Source organism: Seriola dumerili, unplaced genomic scaffold, assembly GCF_002260705.1.
Source record: "Seriola dumerili isolate Sdu_G_001 unplaced genomic scaffold, Sdu_1.0 BDQW01000138.1, whole genome shotgun sequence".
In the NCBI taxonomy this organism is placed as follows: domain Eukaryota; kingdom Metazoa; phylum Chordata; class Actinopteri; order Carangiformes; family Carangidae; genus Seriola; species Seriola dumerili.
The window spans coordinates 5,391,390-5,406,561 of NW_019174393.1; the positions used below are offsets into that span (position 1 = coordinate 5,391,390).

General features: G+C 40.4%; 2 protein-coding genes across 3 annotated transcripts; both read left to right on the forward strand.

Annotated features, from left to right (window-relative positions):
* The first annotated feature begins 5,966 nt into the window (after nucleotides 1-5,966).
* On the forward strand, nucleotides 5,967-7,262 carry spic (Spi-C transcription factor). 2 transcript variants are annotated; one of them, XM_022749714.1, is made up of 5 exons: nucleotides 5,967-6,025; nucleotides 6,186-6,273; nucleotides 6,389-6,465; nucleotides 6,555-6,660; nucleotides 6,752-7,262. In XM_022749714.1, exons 1-5 carry the CDS (start codon nucleotides 6,023-6,025, stop codon nucleotides 7,231-7,233), a joined length of 756 nt encoding a protein of 251 aa, XP_022605435.1. In that variant the 5' UTR covers nucleotides 5,967-6,022; the 3' UTR covers nucleotides 7,234-7,262. The 2 variants fall into 2 exon arrangements, with proteins under 2 accessions (XP_022605435.1, XP_022605436.1); XM_022749715.1 differs by having other exon boundaries at nucleotides 6,558-6,660.
* Nucleotides 7,263-8,094: 832 nt separating this feature from the next.
* On the forward strand, nucleotides 8,095-10,242 carry LOC111224567 (transcription factor Spi-B-like). The gene is made up of 5 exons (XM_022749110.1): nucleotides 8,095-8,109; nucleotides 8,965-9,049; nucleotides 9,125-9,219; nucleotides 9,394-9,553; nucleotides 9,935-10,242. Exons 1-5 carry the CDS (start codon nucleotides 8,095-8,097, stop codon nucleotides 10,240-10,242), a joined length of 663 nt encoding a protein of 220 aa, XP_022604831.1.
* Nucleotides 10,243-15,172: the final 4,930 nt, after the last annotated feature.

The window sequence follows — 15,172 nt, forward strand, 5'->3', positions numbered from 1 at the left end:
TGTTTGTTTGATGTCTCTTTGTGTGATAGTGTCTCTCATTACTTCAACAGAAATCGACACCAAGAATGAAATTAGACACCAATTCCTCTTTTACCTCTTTTACCTGTGTCATGTTTACCAAGCCACTGCTAGAATACTCAACTGAAAGACACTGTTCCTAACTTCCTGTGCGTGTGGGATGACATTTAAAAAAACAAAGTGGCCATCCAAATGCAGCTTTACAGATTTAAATCAGGTGTACTGTAGCTCTGGGAATAATGAAAACCACCTGATCACACACACATTACACACTGCATGCAATATAACTGTGCTGCGTACAGTTGACTTTTAAAAACCTGCATTAATTTAGTTTTTTGCCATTTGAGGGCCCATACTTACATATTACCATCTTTAGGTTGATATTGGTGCAACTGTCAGTAAACAGTTATTTATTTTCACATCCATTAAGACACAAAATGACATTATCATTCATTAGGAGTCGAGCTTCTGGACACCAGATGAATATAAGTCCTGTGTTTTTGTCTATAGTAACGCCAAAATGAAACATTTGTCTCTTTAGCCGATACCTAGTTTCTTGCTAACTCTTCCCGTGTGACACTTAGGGCTCGGCAGGTAGCGTACAATGTGTTTACAGAGATTTTTCACTGCCTTTTGTGGCCAAAAACGTCTCTGACAGCGGTGAGAGTGAGCTGAAATAGTAAAGCTGCGATCTGCAAAAAACAAAACAGTGAGTTCAACGACACCTGAAACCTCTGTAGCTGTAGCCGAGGGGAACTGAAGAGTCAGATATGATCATCACTGCAAGCGACCACTTTCACACACAAGTAGCCATGTGGTCCATTGTCAATATGAGTGTACTGATTATACCCACTTTAAAGCGACACAGTGTCTGCTTGAGAAGCTGGAGAGGGAGAAACAGTCCAGTATTTCCCAATAAGCAAAGATTTTGTCTTCTTTTCAGTTCCTGGCATGATAATCACCTTTGCAACACCTTCATTTATTTTCATTGTGACTGCTGCATTGGTTTCAGATCGGGTGCCAGGGTAAGAAACCTTGGCAAAAAAGGTTGAAACTGGCTTAACTTTTGCCACAGTGCGGCTCAATCAAGTACACACACACACACGTTCCTGAAAGACTGATAACATGAAATCCTGTCTCATTGTATTATAAACCTCTGTGCAGTGTTTTAGCATCTAGCAGCCTTCAGGGATTGTATTCTCCTGTCCTGTCAGTGGCTGAAGCAACACGCCCCCATTATTTAATCTGAATTATATTTCATCTGAATTATATAGAAATTGGAATGATTTCATATAATGACACATATGTCTAGCCCATACAAATATATACATTTATGTATTTATATTTACATTTTTATATGTATGTTGTTTTAATGAGCTTGCATAAATAAATATATGATAACACATAATAATTTTGAAATAATGAAAAATATGCTCGCAACACGTGTTCTATGCAGAACTTCATCATTTAGATATTCCTTAATATATGGACATATACAAATTTTACTATGGGTATTTCATACATTTTATAAACTTGTATATTCATATATCCAGAGGATGTATATATGTGATAATAATATATCCCCTTATAGGTGATATATATGGCAACATCACTCTTGATATATGGACATATATGTCATACATTACATTCCTGTATGAGTTGGTTTAACACAGTGCTGTTTTTACCCTGGAGGCACAGACCACTGGGCTAGATACCCACATACGTCTGTGCCTGAGCAGCACACACACCACTTCCAGCTCAAGTCACATGAGCCCTAACCTTTGACCTCCTTATGTCAGGAGAGCAAGAGGGTCTGATACAAGCTCACAGAAAAAGTCAATTGGAAAAAGTGTTTTGTTAAAAATAAGTTTTGTTTTCCAGTGGTTTACAGTGAGCTGTGCATTAAATACACACAGAGCTGACTCCTCTCCTTATGGCAGGAATTTGGGAGATGTGAGACAGTATGGTTTGGTTTGATGCTCCGTCCTGCCGTCTGCTGGACGGTCAACACCATTACAGTCATTTAGCAACAAGGCATGAGACAAGTATCAACCACAGGACAACAGGACGTCTGCTCACGTTACAGTTGTTTAACCAAAACACAGATTGGCATCAAAAGTTGGATATTTTTTTTATGAAACAACAGATAAATTCTTCATGATAACCAGAAAATACAATTTACGTTGTAATCCATTATGTTATTTTTGCTATGGTGGGTAGAATAGGTATAAACTGTATTAAGATTTATAAATGGGACCTGCTGGATTAACAAGGAAGACATGAAAAAAAAACATGAAAGCAATTTGATTTTCACTGCAAAAGAGCTGATATAATAAAACCTGAATAAATTTTTTTGAAAATATACTTAAAGGGATAATAAATGTATGTTAATTGCTGCAGAGTCTCTACCAACTATGTCCAGTTTTTTTCCACTCTTCTCACCCAGGACACGAACATGATCTCACAGATAATGATTATAACTCTGCGGTTGCACCAGCATTCAGCCAGATAGACTAATTATACACCAGTGGCTCGACACTTCTTGATTTTCATCAAGTGCCAGTAAATAAAGAAGAACAATGGGTTTGACTGTGCAGCCGTTCCCACATCAGTGCCAGCATGCACGCAGCTATTGAATTGAGAAGGGGAAGGAAAATGCTTCTTTGTTTGGAAAGATAAAGCTGTCCGCTGCGCCAGAAAATATACTGTACCACCTTCACCAATAAACATGAATCTGTCTCTGTGTCTCTTTTTCCTCACCAACGCCCTCACTCCCAACACACCCACCTAAACACACCTAACCACATATTAAACATGGATTTACTGACACCCAACATTATAATATCCAGATAACAGCAGCAAATGCATTATACTAAAACAAATGGTAATGTAACATTGGCAATGTAATGTCAGAGTTTGTTCAAATGTGAGATAATAATCCTTAAATATTCACTAAACACAGCAGAAGTGTAGAAATATTATTACCAGTGAATATAATGTCACAGTGATGACATTTGTAAATCAATTCAAATCAGACAGTAAAAGTTTATTTATCTCTGCAAAGGAAATTGTATGCACCAAATACAACTAGACAATGAAAAGGAGAAGAAAGAACACAGTGTAAACCACAAAGGTAAAAACAACCTAAACGACTTTTTTCAAGCAAAAAATCTACATGAAAGTGACAACCAATATGTGGACAGATAGATATTAATATCTAAAAGGAATAAAAAAAACACAACAACAACAACAACAACAAAAACAACAACAACAACATTTCGGTTTTCGTTTGATCACTTTTTCAATGTTTTCCCCAAAATCTTCAAAAATGATATCAAATAGAATAAAATAGAACAGAATAGAATAAAATACATTGTAATAGATTAGAACACAACAGGATAGAGCAGGATAAAATAGAATAGAACAGAACAGAAAAAGATAAAAACAGAATAGAACAGAATAGATTAGATTAGAATGAAAAACAACAAAATAGAGAATGAAATAGAATAGAACACAACAGAATAGAATAAAACACAGTTCAACAGAGCATAACAGAGCAGAATAAAATAGAATAGAAAAACAACAAGAAAGAATGAAATAGGACGCAACATGATGATACAGAATAGAACAGAATGGAATAGAATAAAACACAACAGGATAAAATAAAATACAATAGAACACAAAATAATAGAATAAAACATAATAGAATAGAGCAGAGCAGCACAGAACAGAACATACTGTAATAGAATAGAACACAACAGGATAGAGCAGAATGCAATAAAACAGAATAGAAACGAATGGAATAGAATAGAATAGAATAGCATTCAACTGCAGTACAACATCCCACATTACTCATCTGTTGCAGATGAGTTCAGTGAGTGATCTCTACGGATCAGATAGCGACAAAAACCAACACCACTGATTTGATTATATAACACACGCAACAAATGAAAACTTTGTTAAGACCCCAAAAACCAACAGGCCCCTGATCCCACACAGAGTCAACACCAGCACACAGCTGTCAGGCTTCAGCTGCAGCCCGACAGGCTGCGGTCTTTAATTTATGAAGTTTCACCCTGAATGGAAAGAGGGAGAGAGGACGAGGTTTGTGGTTCTTTGTCTTTTATCAGCATGCAGCACAGGCAGGAAACACACACACACATGCACACATGCATATTTGCATGCTTGCACACTAACAGACCACTTCCCCCCCCCCCACACACACACACACGCACACACACACACACACGCACACACACACGCGCGCACACACACACGCACACACACACACACACACACTGTGATGATAAGGTCTATTCTTTCTTTTCTTTACTGCTAACTTTACTCCTGATGAGTGAAAATCAAACAACTGAATGAGCCAAATCAAATCACATCACAGCTAAATGGAGTCGTGTAAGTCAAGCTGTCATCTGACGGTGAAACTTTTATCCCTGATATAATTTGTGCATCTCCATGTCTTTGTTTCTATGATGCTTCCATCTCAGGCCTCACTGCCGTCACACTTTAACAGGCCTGAAAGGGGAACTTCAGGAGCAAGTCAGTTGATATTTAAAACTGCACGGCTGAGATAAATGAACTTCTCAAAAAGCCTGTTTTTATTTGAACAGGGGGGTTGGCTTTCTGTGTGTGTGTGTGTGTGTGTGTGTGTGTGTGTGTGTGTGTGTTTGTTTGTTTGGGGGGGGGCTGTTTCCACAGTGATCAACACATTATTAACCATTAACCTTTATAGTCAAGTTTGTCTGAAGCGCTGTTTATGACGTTCTGCTCAATTGGCAACACAAATAGTCACGACTTTTATTTAAATTGACTTCAGCTCCAGAGTCAGTCCTTATACAGCTGCAGACAGCAGAATAGTAACATGAGGATCTGATGACACTATTATGAAAAGAACCTGATTTAACGCTATACTTAAATGTTTAATTTCTAGAACTTTTAAGAACAACAGAATAAACTTAACTTCAAATCCACACAAACACAGGCGAAAAATCGAAGAGCAAATTTGAAAAAATAGATCCAACAAACATCTGTGTAACTCTTCATTGATTATGAGTGAGAGGAAAGTTTCATAAAGAAAGAAAAAAAGGCAACAGGAGGAAGTTTTGTTGTTTAAGAGACCTGAGAGGGTTTATGTTGCTTAGTGAAAAATCCAAATGTTTTGTATTTTGCTTTTCATTTAATATTTTCATAGTTTTTTACTTAGTTTTTTTCATATTTTGTGCAATTTAATGGTTGAATTGCAGAATAAAAAAATGTAAAAAGAAAATATGCATGTATAAATGTTTTAATATTTACAATTAAACAAATATTTTTTCAACTGAAAGACTAAAATACCAAAATATTTTTTGTCATTTGATCAAAGTGGAATATAAAGTAAACTGTTCATCACCATGATGTCCCATTGATTTATTGTAAGTTAGTGGTTACCTATTGTTTGTGGTTCCTATAGGAGCCCAGCCACTGGCTCACATCCTTTCATCCAAATATTCATTTATATATTTTTGCTTTATTGCCTGGAAACAAAGGACCACTTGTGAAAACTCACAGCAATTCAGGCAAAGATCTTAACTTACAGAAAAGTGTATTACTGAACAGCAGCGATTACAGATGTTTGTTAGATATTTATCTCGCCCAGTATGCAAATTCCTAGGTCAGGCTGAGAACTGGTGGTATTCCTGGGTCAATGTGCAATAAATGAAGTTTTTGTTGTTTGTAGATTGTGATCTCCGCTATGAGAGAGAGTGTGATGCTCAGGTGTATCTGATCTGTGCTTCCAAAAAAGAAGAAGTGTGTACGGCTGCAGTGCATCGTGACGTTAACACATTTAAATCGACTGTCCGGCCTCTCTACGAATGGTAAACAGGTACTGGAGGTTTGAAACACATAAATATACCTGTACAAATACTGTACACCTGCATTAGTGTGGCAGCTTTCACCTATTAGGACAGAAACAGCCTCATCTGAGGGAAACACTCAGACATACAAGATGGTGAGTTGTCAGGAACCTACTTTTGATGATGTTCACAGATATTTGGAAGATGAAAAAGAACCTTTTTAGTCCCCTATAGCTTCGTGTTCTTTATCATTATTATACTGTAGGTTTTTGTGCGTGATATTAAGGTTTCTTTACCTGTGTGTGTGTATTCTAGGCATCCTTCGAAAACGACATCAACCAACACTTCCAGGATGCAATCGATGTGATTCAACAGCATTCAAATAATTCATATTATGAATCAGGTAAAAGCAGAAATCTACATGACAGCAAACACAGAACTTATATTATATTTATTCTATTTTAATTGTTTTTATGTGCAAGATTTTGTGCTTAAACAATAGTGATTTTTCCTTTCAGAGTATACACATTGTGAAACTCTGGGCACTCAGCACCCATCTCTGCAGTGTCCTGTCTATGACTGGAATGACACAGCTGTAAGTAGTGAACAGACGACAATAAGACGATGTATGTATCAGAGATTCATTATTAGGAGTCTTTGTGATTAAAAATACGTGTCTTACAGCAGCAGTCCTGGTCTCAGGTCATCCCTGATGTCTCCTTTGGTCACACCATACCAACTGAATCCCCTCATTTCTACTCCATCTTACCACCACAGAGGAACAGCAAAGGTAAGAACATATTTCAGGAATTTCCCGGGAGTTTTGAGAGTTTTTCTTTTATTGCATGAACATTAAAACAAAATCAATTCAATCCCCTCAGGTCGTAAGAAACTCAGACTTTATGAATACCTCCATGAAGCTCTGAATGACCCCAACATGGGCGACTCAATCCAGTGGACGGACAGCGGCAGCGGAACCTTCCACTTCATCTCCAAGAACAAGGAGAAGCTTGCTGAGTGCTGGGGCCAGCGCAAAGGCAACCGCAAGACTATGACATATCAGAAGATGGCAAGAGCTCTGAGAAACTACAGCCGCACCGGTGAGATTATTAAAGTGCGCCGCAAACTCACCTACCAGTTCAACCCAGACATCCTGCACAGGCTGGGCTCCACGCAGGTGTCCCTGCACCTGCCCTGCCGCCCTGCACAGGAGGAGGCCCACACCCAGCAGCAGAACCCGGCCGAGCAGAGCTACTTCAGCTCTGCAGCGGTGGACTGGCACAGCTGGTACGGACACTACCAGCTGCAGGAGGACTACGACCTGGCCTCCAGCTTCACCTCACAAAGCACAAGCAAACTCTGAGCCAGAGGTTTGGTCACTGGGAAGAATAATATGTTATAGTGGGACTATTAACATCATGTGAAGTGTTCACATCACTTCATTCAGAAGTGGTTAAATACCCCTTGTTTTGGTATTTTGTGTTCCATGTAGAGGAGTATTACTGTAAATTAATGTGGAAATACTTGAATTCTGTAAGTGAATCTTTTTTTTTTTTTTCTTCCTTTTTCTCTTTTCTTTAATAGAAAGCATGTAAATAAAAAACTGCCTCATTCAAACTAAAACTTGACAAGATTTGGATCATTTTGATTAGACATCTTTAGAAAACAACACACATTGTCAGCAGTGTTGAACTGTTTTAACATGTCGAAGGTTTAACAGGCTGAAAAAAGGAAGTCAGTCTAATGAAGACGTGAGGACAGGGAGTTTTAACAGGGGGTTCTCAGAGACTTGTTTATTTCTACTGTCACACTTTCTGGGTTTATTACTTGTCAGATTATTTCATAATTTGATTTTTGTGAAGGAGTAGGGTATTGTAAATTAAATGCCAATACTTCTTTACTACAACAGATGAATGAACCTTTAACCAACAAAATACAGCCGATGCTGGCACTGGTTACACCTTTGACATATTTAAAGTTTAACAAGTTGACCTCTCCTGTCACACACAATAAAGCACTCATTAAGAGTCTCATTAAGATTGAAGAACCAGTTAACAGGTCCTTAAATACAAAGACTTACAGCAGGTCTTTGGCAGAGCATGCAGAATTAAATGTCATGTTACAGAGCAATTGATGATATTATAGAATATCTTATATGTTTCTCCTGAAGTGGGAACAGTCAAGACTGACTGGCAATAATTCAAATAAAATGAAAATCATAAACATGGCTGTGGAAGAGGTAATAATAATTATATTTTATAATAATAATAATAATCTACTGTATATGTATATAATATAATTTTTATGGCTACAACAGGAGCCAGCAGCAGCAAACAGTAATCAGCATTCTGTGTAATGACATGTAAATTGTGATAATTCGCTTGATAAATGTATTAGAGAAAATAATAGGGAAAATGTATGTTTATTTACTTACTGTGTAAAATAAATCAATCTGTGTGCTCTCTTGTGTGTTTGGTTTTACTGAGTTGATAAAGATACATTTCTGCTGCACTCATACCCTTCGTCCAACAACACACTGCCATTATCATACAAAAATATAAAGTGCTTTGGCACATTGTAGTGAAATATTACAACAGGCACACTACAAAATATGAAATTAAGACACATCCTGAGAGGAAAAATATGGCAGCAAGTGTGTTTTTCCTGAAAAGAGCGCTTTGTGTAGAGGCTGCCTCCAGGCCAGGTCTTATCTGGTTCAGCGGGGAGGATGTGGTCAGTGCTGGGAGGCTTTGTTGATGGGTTGTGACTGGTGCTGGTGTTGGGGCTTTGTGGGATGGTGGTCATTGTTCCTGTGAGCCCGGGCTAGAAAACGTCTGGTGTTATGCAGAAAGACCCGTTCCTGTGGGGGGTATAATAAGAGTCTGGGCACTTGAGTGTCTCAGAGTCAGTTTTGTGAAATTCTCCCAAACTGCAAGGACTCCTCTGCATTAGAATCAGCCTCATCTCTGATGGTAAAGATCAGACTTTCAGCAAGGACGACATCAGAATTTCCTAGAAAATTATCTTTTAAGGGCAAAACAACGGGAAACAACCAAGCATTCAAGGCTGATTTTTAATCATTTATCTTTATCAGAATTCTTTCCAGGAGACTCAGTCTGATTTGGAGGTGATCTTAGAGTTCCTAGAGGAGTACTACAGACAAAGCACTGGAGAAAATGGTAAGAGGAAAGACTCAGGAGTTAAATTCTTATACTTAGACTCTAAGTCTTTGAGAAACTTTTTGCTTTTTCCAGTGGACAAGATGTACTGCGCTGCAGGTGTGGATGAAAGAAGTGCACCTGTGGATGAAGCGTCATGTGAGCAGCGCTGGACGTGGTATGAGCCACCTGTAAGCACTGAAATGTTTCATTTAGTCCTTTTTTATCCACTCTTATACTACTACTATAATATGTGTAGAAAACTACTTATCTGTGGCCAAGTCTGTTCCGTATTCTGCAATCTCACACTTTTCTGTTAACGTTCTTTCACTCCTTCATTTATGTGTTTCACTCCTTCATCAAAGAGCATCAAGCCTGCACCTCAGCCCTTCCTGGCACAATATGCCCCACCACCCCTCAGCCGAAACACAACAGCGACATTATCTGATCATGTATCAGTGCCAAAGTTTGTATCAACACGACACGACGAGTCAACCAAACACAAGCCCACAGTGGCGGGGAACGGTGAGTTCTCCTTTTTTTGGTCACTAGATACTGTTATTGCCAAGGTTGCTAGTAGCCTGAGGGAAACAATACCAAGAGAGCAAATAAGAGACCTTCCCTTTACTGTAAAACCCATCGAGCTGTGCATGGCTTAGCTCAATAGCTGTTTTTACATATCTATCAGATAACCACAGTGTTTACAGCTTCAGCCTCTCCACTAAATGGCATCCCATTAGTGAAGAGATTTTCGGGGAATTGTTGTATTTGAGGAAATGATTAACTGTAAGAAGCGCTAACTGCTCTAGTGTTGCACAGCCGCTGGGGCATTCCCTAAAACCCTATTTCAAATCCCTGTCAACGCTTCTTCCTACATGCCACTTACTGCTCTCTCAATGGCTGCAGGTAGGAAAGTGCGTCTCTTTCACTTCCTCTTTGAGATGTTGGAGGACCCGAACATGGCCCACTGTGTGTCCTGGGTGCCAGCGGCCGCCGGCGTTTTCCGTTTTTCCTCCAGGAACAAGGACCAGGTGGCGGCACTCTGGGGGCAGAGGAAGGGCAACAAGAGGCCCATGACTTATCAGAAGATGTCCCGGGCCCTCAGGAACTACGCCAGGTCCGGGGAGATCTTCAAGGTGAAGAAGAAGCTCACCTACCAGTTCAGCCGAGACACCCTGATGTTACTGCAGAAGTGTCATCGAGCAGATTTCTAGTGTGAACTAGATTTTGTGTTACTAGTATCGTCTCATATAAAATTCTATATGTTCTCTTTTTACCTGTTTTTTATGTCTAGGAACCTGAACTTTAATTTTAAGCATTTTTTCCATTCTTGTGTGACAAACTGCATTTTATTCTTGACTGCTTCTGGTGTAAATAATACAACATAAATAAAGAAAAAGATATTTTACAGTTACAGTTTAAAGTGCTGTTATTAGAGTTGGTGAAAATAATAATGAAACCCTCAGTGAATCTGCTGAATCTTGTCACCTGGTGATATCAAGATTTTTAGCTTTTAGTTGACAACATTTAAGCTCTTAAATCCTTTAAAATAATCTATATATCCTTTAAAAGTTCTGTCTTCCCCCGAGAGAAAAGAGTCGTGCAGCCTCTTGACCTGTTGACAGGTGTGTATGTGCATGTGGGTTTTCCTTAATGTAACAGTGTTTGATGGCTGTTAGAAGCCAGTGGGTGTCAGTGTAGTCCATCCCACGGCCTCCAGTGTCTTTTTTTTTTTTTTTTTTTTCCCTGAGTGGCCTGACCTCATGGCTAAATCGCCTCTGTGATGTGAACTCTCGACTGTCCAAGGCAATACCAAATGGTTTTGTGCTCTTTGTAGCGGACCCACATGATACTTCCCTAAGCCTAGTATTTACTGCTGGAGCCCACTCTAAGTTATAAATGGGCTAACTGAGCTATGGGTGTCTGTTACCAAGAAAGGCCACATACTTCGAACCAAATTATGAAAACAGTCTCTTACAGAAAGGGCATGGTCTTAATTGAAGGCTTCCACGTTACACGATATCTGCCAGCTCGTGGTATGGATCTTGTTTTATAGTTAGAGTGACTCTAATGCTGTGATGCTATGATGGGAAATTACTGACAGCAGAAATAAGCTGCATTCCTGCTCACAGACAGGATCCATTGCCCAGAAATAGAGCTGTGCCTTGCCTTGACTTTCCTGTTGGGTTTTCTGAGGAATTAATTGTCCATTTCTTAAGTGCACTTCCGCTCTGAGACCATCAACATGCTCAAGCAGTAATGATATCGTTAGATTCTCTGCATTAGCGTTAGCACTGTACAGGCGATGAGGCTTTTTGGTTAAAAAGGCCAGACTTGTTGCCTCTGAATCCAGCAGCTTTCAGCCTAACTGTTTAAACTTCACAACCTTATTAAAGGCCACACTTGATTTATCAGTGGCTTTGGATGTGCTAAGAAGATGGATGAGGCCCAAAGCAGGCAGTTCGATGACAATTCACAATGAAACCCTGTTTTCATGTCAGATACACATGTCAAATGTCAAGGTTTACGACAGCTCTCTAAGAATAGGCCATATAACCACCGCCCAGGCATCTCCCCACTGTTTATTTGCCAAGTCAGAAAGCCTGCTGTTCTTGGACAGCATTACCCTGGATTAAACTGATATCTGGCATCTGGCATTGCTGCATGTCATCTCAGATTTTCTTTTATAATAAATCCAGAAATTCTCTGAATATGTTGTATATCATCTGAGCACAACACGGGATTGTCAGGAAAATATTACATCAGCCTCAGACCTGTGACAATGACGACACCTTTTCCTTTTATATCCCATCACCCGATTTTCCAGTCTCCTTCACCTACTTCTGTGGTGCAATAAGGAGCCTGATGCCCCACCAGAAGACCTGGAAGTAATCTGGAAATACTGATAACAAATCTATTCTTAGCTGAAACAGGCCGCTGTGATTTCACAGACAACAGGTTGCCATAACAATATTGACATTTTGGGAAATTTTTACAAAATCTTAAATCTGTGGAACTCAATTGTAAATTTTTTTAAAGGTATTATTGTTCCAAATATACAATTAATATTTTCTCCTGGGTGGCACATTCCTTTGATTACAATGAGCGTGGGCACTGTAGTTTATTTTGAGTTGATCCCACACACACCGTCCTGCAGCTTTAAATACTAGCACACTAAATCTGCAGCCACAAATAGTCCCTCAATACATTATTTACTCATGTTTGAGGGACATTTGCTAGAAACTACAGTGCAGAGTTGTTTAAGGAAATTATTTTGCCTTTTAAAAGAAAAAAAAAAATCAAACCGTATGTTCATGACTTTTAAGATTTAGTAGATCTTCAGTAGATGCTAATAAGCCTAGCAGGCATTCAGACCAAACACAGCTGTGTTTATATCAAGTTTAAGTAATAGAGCTGTGTATGTGAAGGTTTATCTGAAGCCAGAAATACTGTGCAGCAGTTTATAATAATCTGAGAAGTTCTTGGTGGCAACTATTTTATCCATTTGTGCAACAATCGTGAGGTAACGAGTAGAAACATACGGTACAAGTTGTAAAATAATCCAACTGGAACATGTGCTTGTTTACATATAATTCATCACCACGGCACCTTCCCAGATGATCTTGTGTTGCAGCAAAAGTTAAGCTAGGGTTCACTCTTTGTGTTGGCACTCCCACCGGGGAGGCAGACCGCCGTCCACAGGCTGAGGAAGTCGTAACGAAAAACTGACTATCACATTCATGGTTTGGTCTTTTCAGGGGAGATGTTGACGATAACTAAAACTCAGAATATTGTCTTAACCTTTAAGTTAAAATGAAGGAGCAGTTTTACAGCCAAGGTCTAAGAAAATGAATGATGTCACTTGGTGGGTAGTTGGGTAGGGGACATTGATGCTACAGTAGGTGTAAGACAGAGATCCACTGTCTATTACAGAGAGGAGGGGCATGTCACCTCTCTATATAAGGCCTGAAAGCCTGTCCCCCCCTGGATCTGTCACTGGTCCTCTCTCCTCCCCCACGGAGATTTCCAAACCGTATCCCTGTGCCCTCCTCATCTCCCATCACTCTGGTCTGAACGGGTCCCAGAGGTTTTTTCTGCCACTGTCCTATCATCATATCTCTCCCTCCTGGACTGAGAGGGCTCCCACGCCTCACCTGGACTCCCATAGACTCACACTTCCCTGAAGGTATCTACCTCCCTGCACCTTTTGACTCCTTGACGCTTTTCTTGGGACGCGGCTCAAGATGCCAGAGCCCACAAAGAAAGGTAGGAGTGTTGCGAGTGAGGATGGGATTAGCATGTTGCCTGTAGCAGTAACATCAAAGCATGTACCAGCCTCCTAATAATGGTATGAGATCCAAAACAGACCAACTCTGCTGCATTGATTTTCAGGAAAAAAAATCCAGACGTTTATCGACTATCACTGAACCATGATGTGTTTCTATGTTTTTTTTGTGTCATGCTCGCACTCTTATTGTCTTTGACCAAGAGGAGCAGTTAGTTGATCCTCTCTGCAGGGAGCTCCATCACTTCATGGCTCGCCTGCCAGCTTGTTCATAGGAATCCTCAAAGTGACTTTGACAGTGGTATTGTATTACTGATGCATGCGTGTTTCTACCATCCTGGGGGCAAGAGAAGATTTGAGGTTTATGAACAGATACTATTGTTGCTGGGGGGGGGGGGGGGGGGTCGGCACGCTGGATTGTTCTGGGTGATGCAGCCGGAGAAAGACGTGATGATGAAGCGCAGTGGAGGAATGATGATGAGTCCTGAGCCGGACATAAGCTCGTCGTGAAGGATGATGCAATTGAACTGAGCGAGGGTTGGGCCGTAAGAGGATAAATAATAACCTGACTGTAGTTGGCTCTTTGATGACTGATTGAAGGAATGGCCAGTTTGGACCCCTCAGACCTGCCCCCCCACCCCAACCCCCCACCCACAATTCAAGTCCATAATCAACCACTCGCAGCATTTGAACCCATCCCCGGTCCCGCCCTCACGTTCTCCACACCATAACGCCACTCATCTGCACCATCATGTCCATCAACATTCCCTTTTAATCCGGTCTTGTCTGTCATTACGATATGGTGTTACTCCCACCCTCTCTATTCGCTCTGCTCTTTCAGAGTCTGCCGGTGACCCAGACATGACCATGTAGAGGAAATGGAACATTTTTTTTGGGTCCTGGAAGCCTTCCTGATGAGAGCTGACACAAGGTTTTAATAAACCCGTCATCCTCTAGAGGACCATTGATCTGTCTGTATCACATCAGACTTGATTTGCACATAGAAACTAACACATTCTTTTTTTTTTGTCAGCTTCCTTTGTTGCTCTCACTGAGATTTCCTTCTTTGCGTTTCCTCTTGCAGAGGTTTTTTGGGGGTGTTTTCTTTTTTCAGTTGGGGCAAATTTGTCATTAGAAATTTTGGTTATATAAAAAGAAACTTGAGTGGCCTCAATTTCCTTTTGGAGAGAGGAGATTGCATTTTTCAAGACTGGGTGTACTGAAGCTATTTCATTGGCACTGATACATCCAGGACGATGAGGCTTGACAGCTTTAAACAGCCAGCTGCAAGCTCCAAAATCCCAATCAACATTGTTTAAAGTTTTGCCCAGTCTCTAGTTGGGTCATTATCTACCTTTGTCCTGGCGATAGTGTACAGTGCAGTTGCCCCCACAGTGTCCATCGACTGCCTTAAACATCTCTGATCCCCTCAGAGACAAAGCTGTGGAGAAATAGAGGCAGCAGATTCCAGTCTGCTAAAAACCCTACCCATAAATAGCAGCGTAGCCAAGAGCAGCAGATAAATGAGGGTAGAAAAGTATTGTTCTTTAAATGAGTCTGAACAGCTGAAGAGGAGGAGGCCAGAGCTGTTGTTTCAGACACCCCACTCTCAAGCCTTTAAAAAGTCCGAACCAGAGATGACGGACTGGCTGAGTCGCCCGCAGATCTCTTGGGACCAGGATTCTTGTCCCTGGAATAGTTCAGAATGAGTGCACTTTTAATCCCCATCCCTTGTTCCCTGCCATCTCCGTCCGCAGCCACCTAACCCCCCTCCCCACCCTTCCTGCGCCACACGCCAAAACAGACATCTCCCTGCCACCCTCCGTTAAGGATGAATCACTCAGAGGTCGGCCACCTCC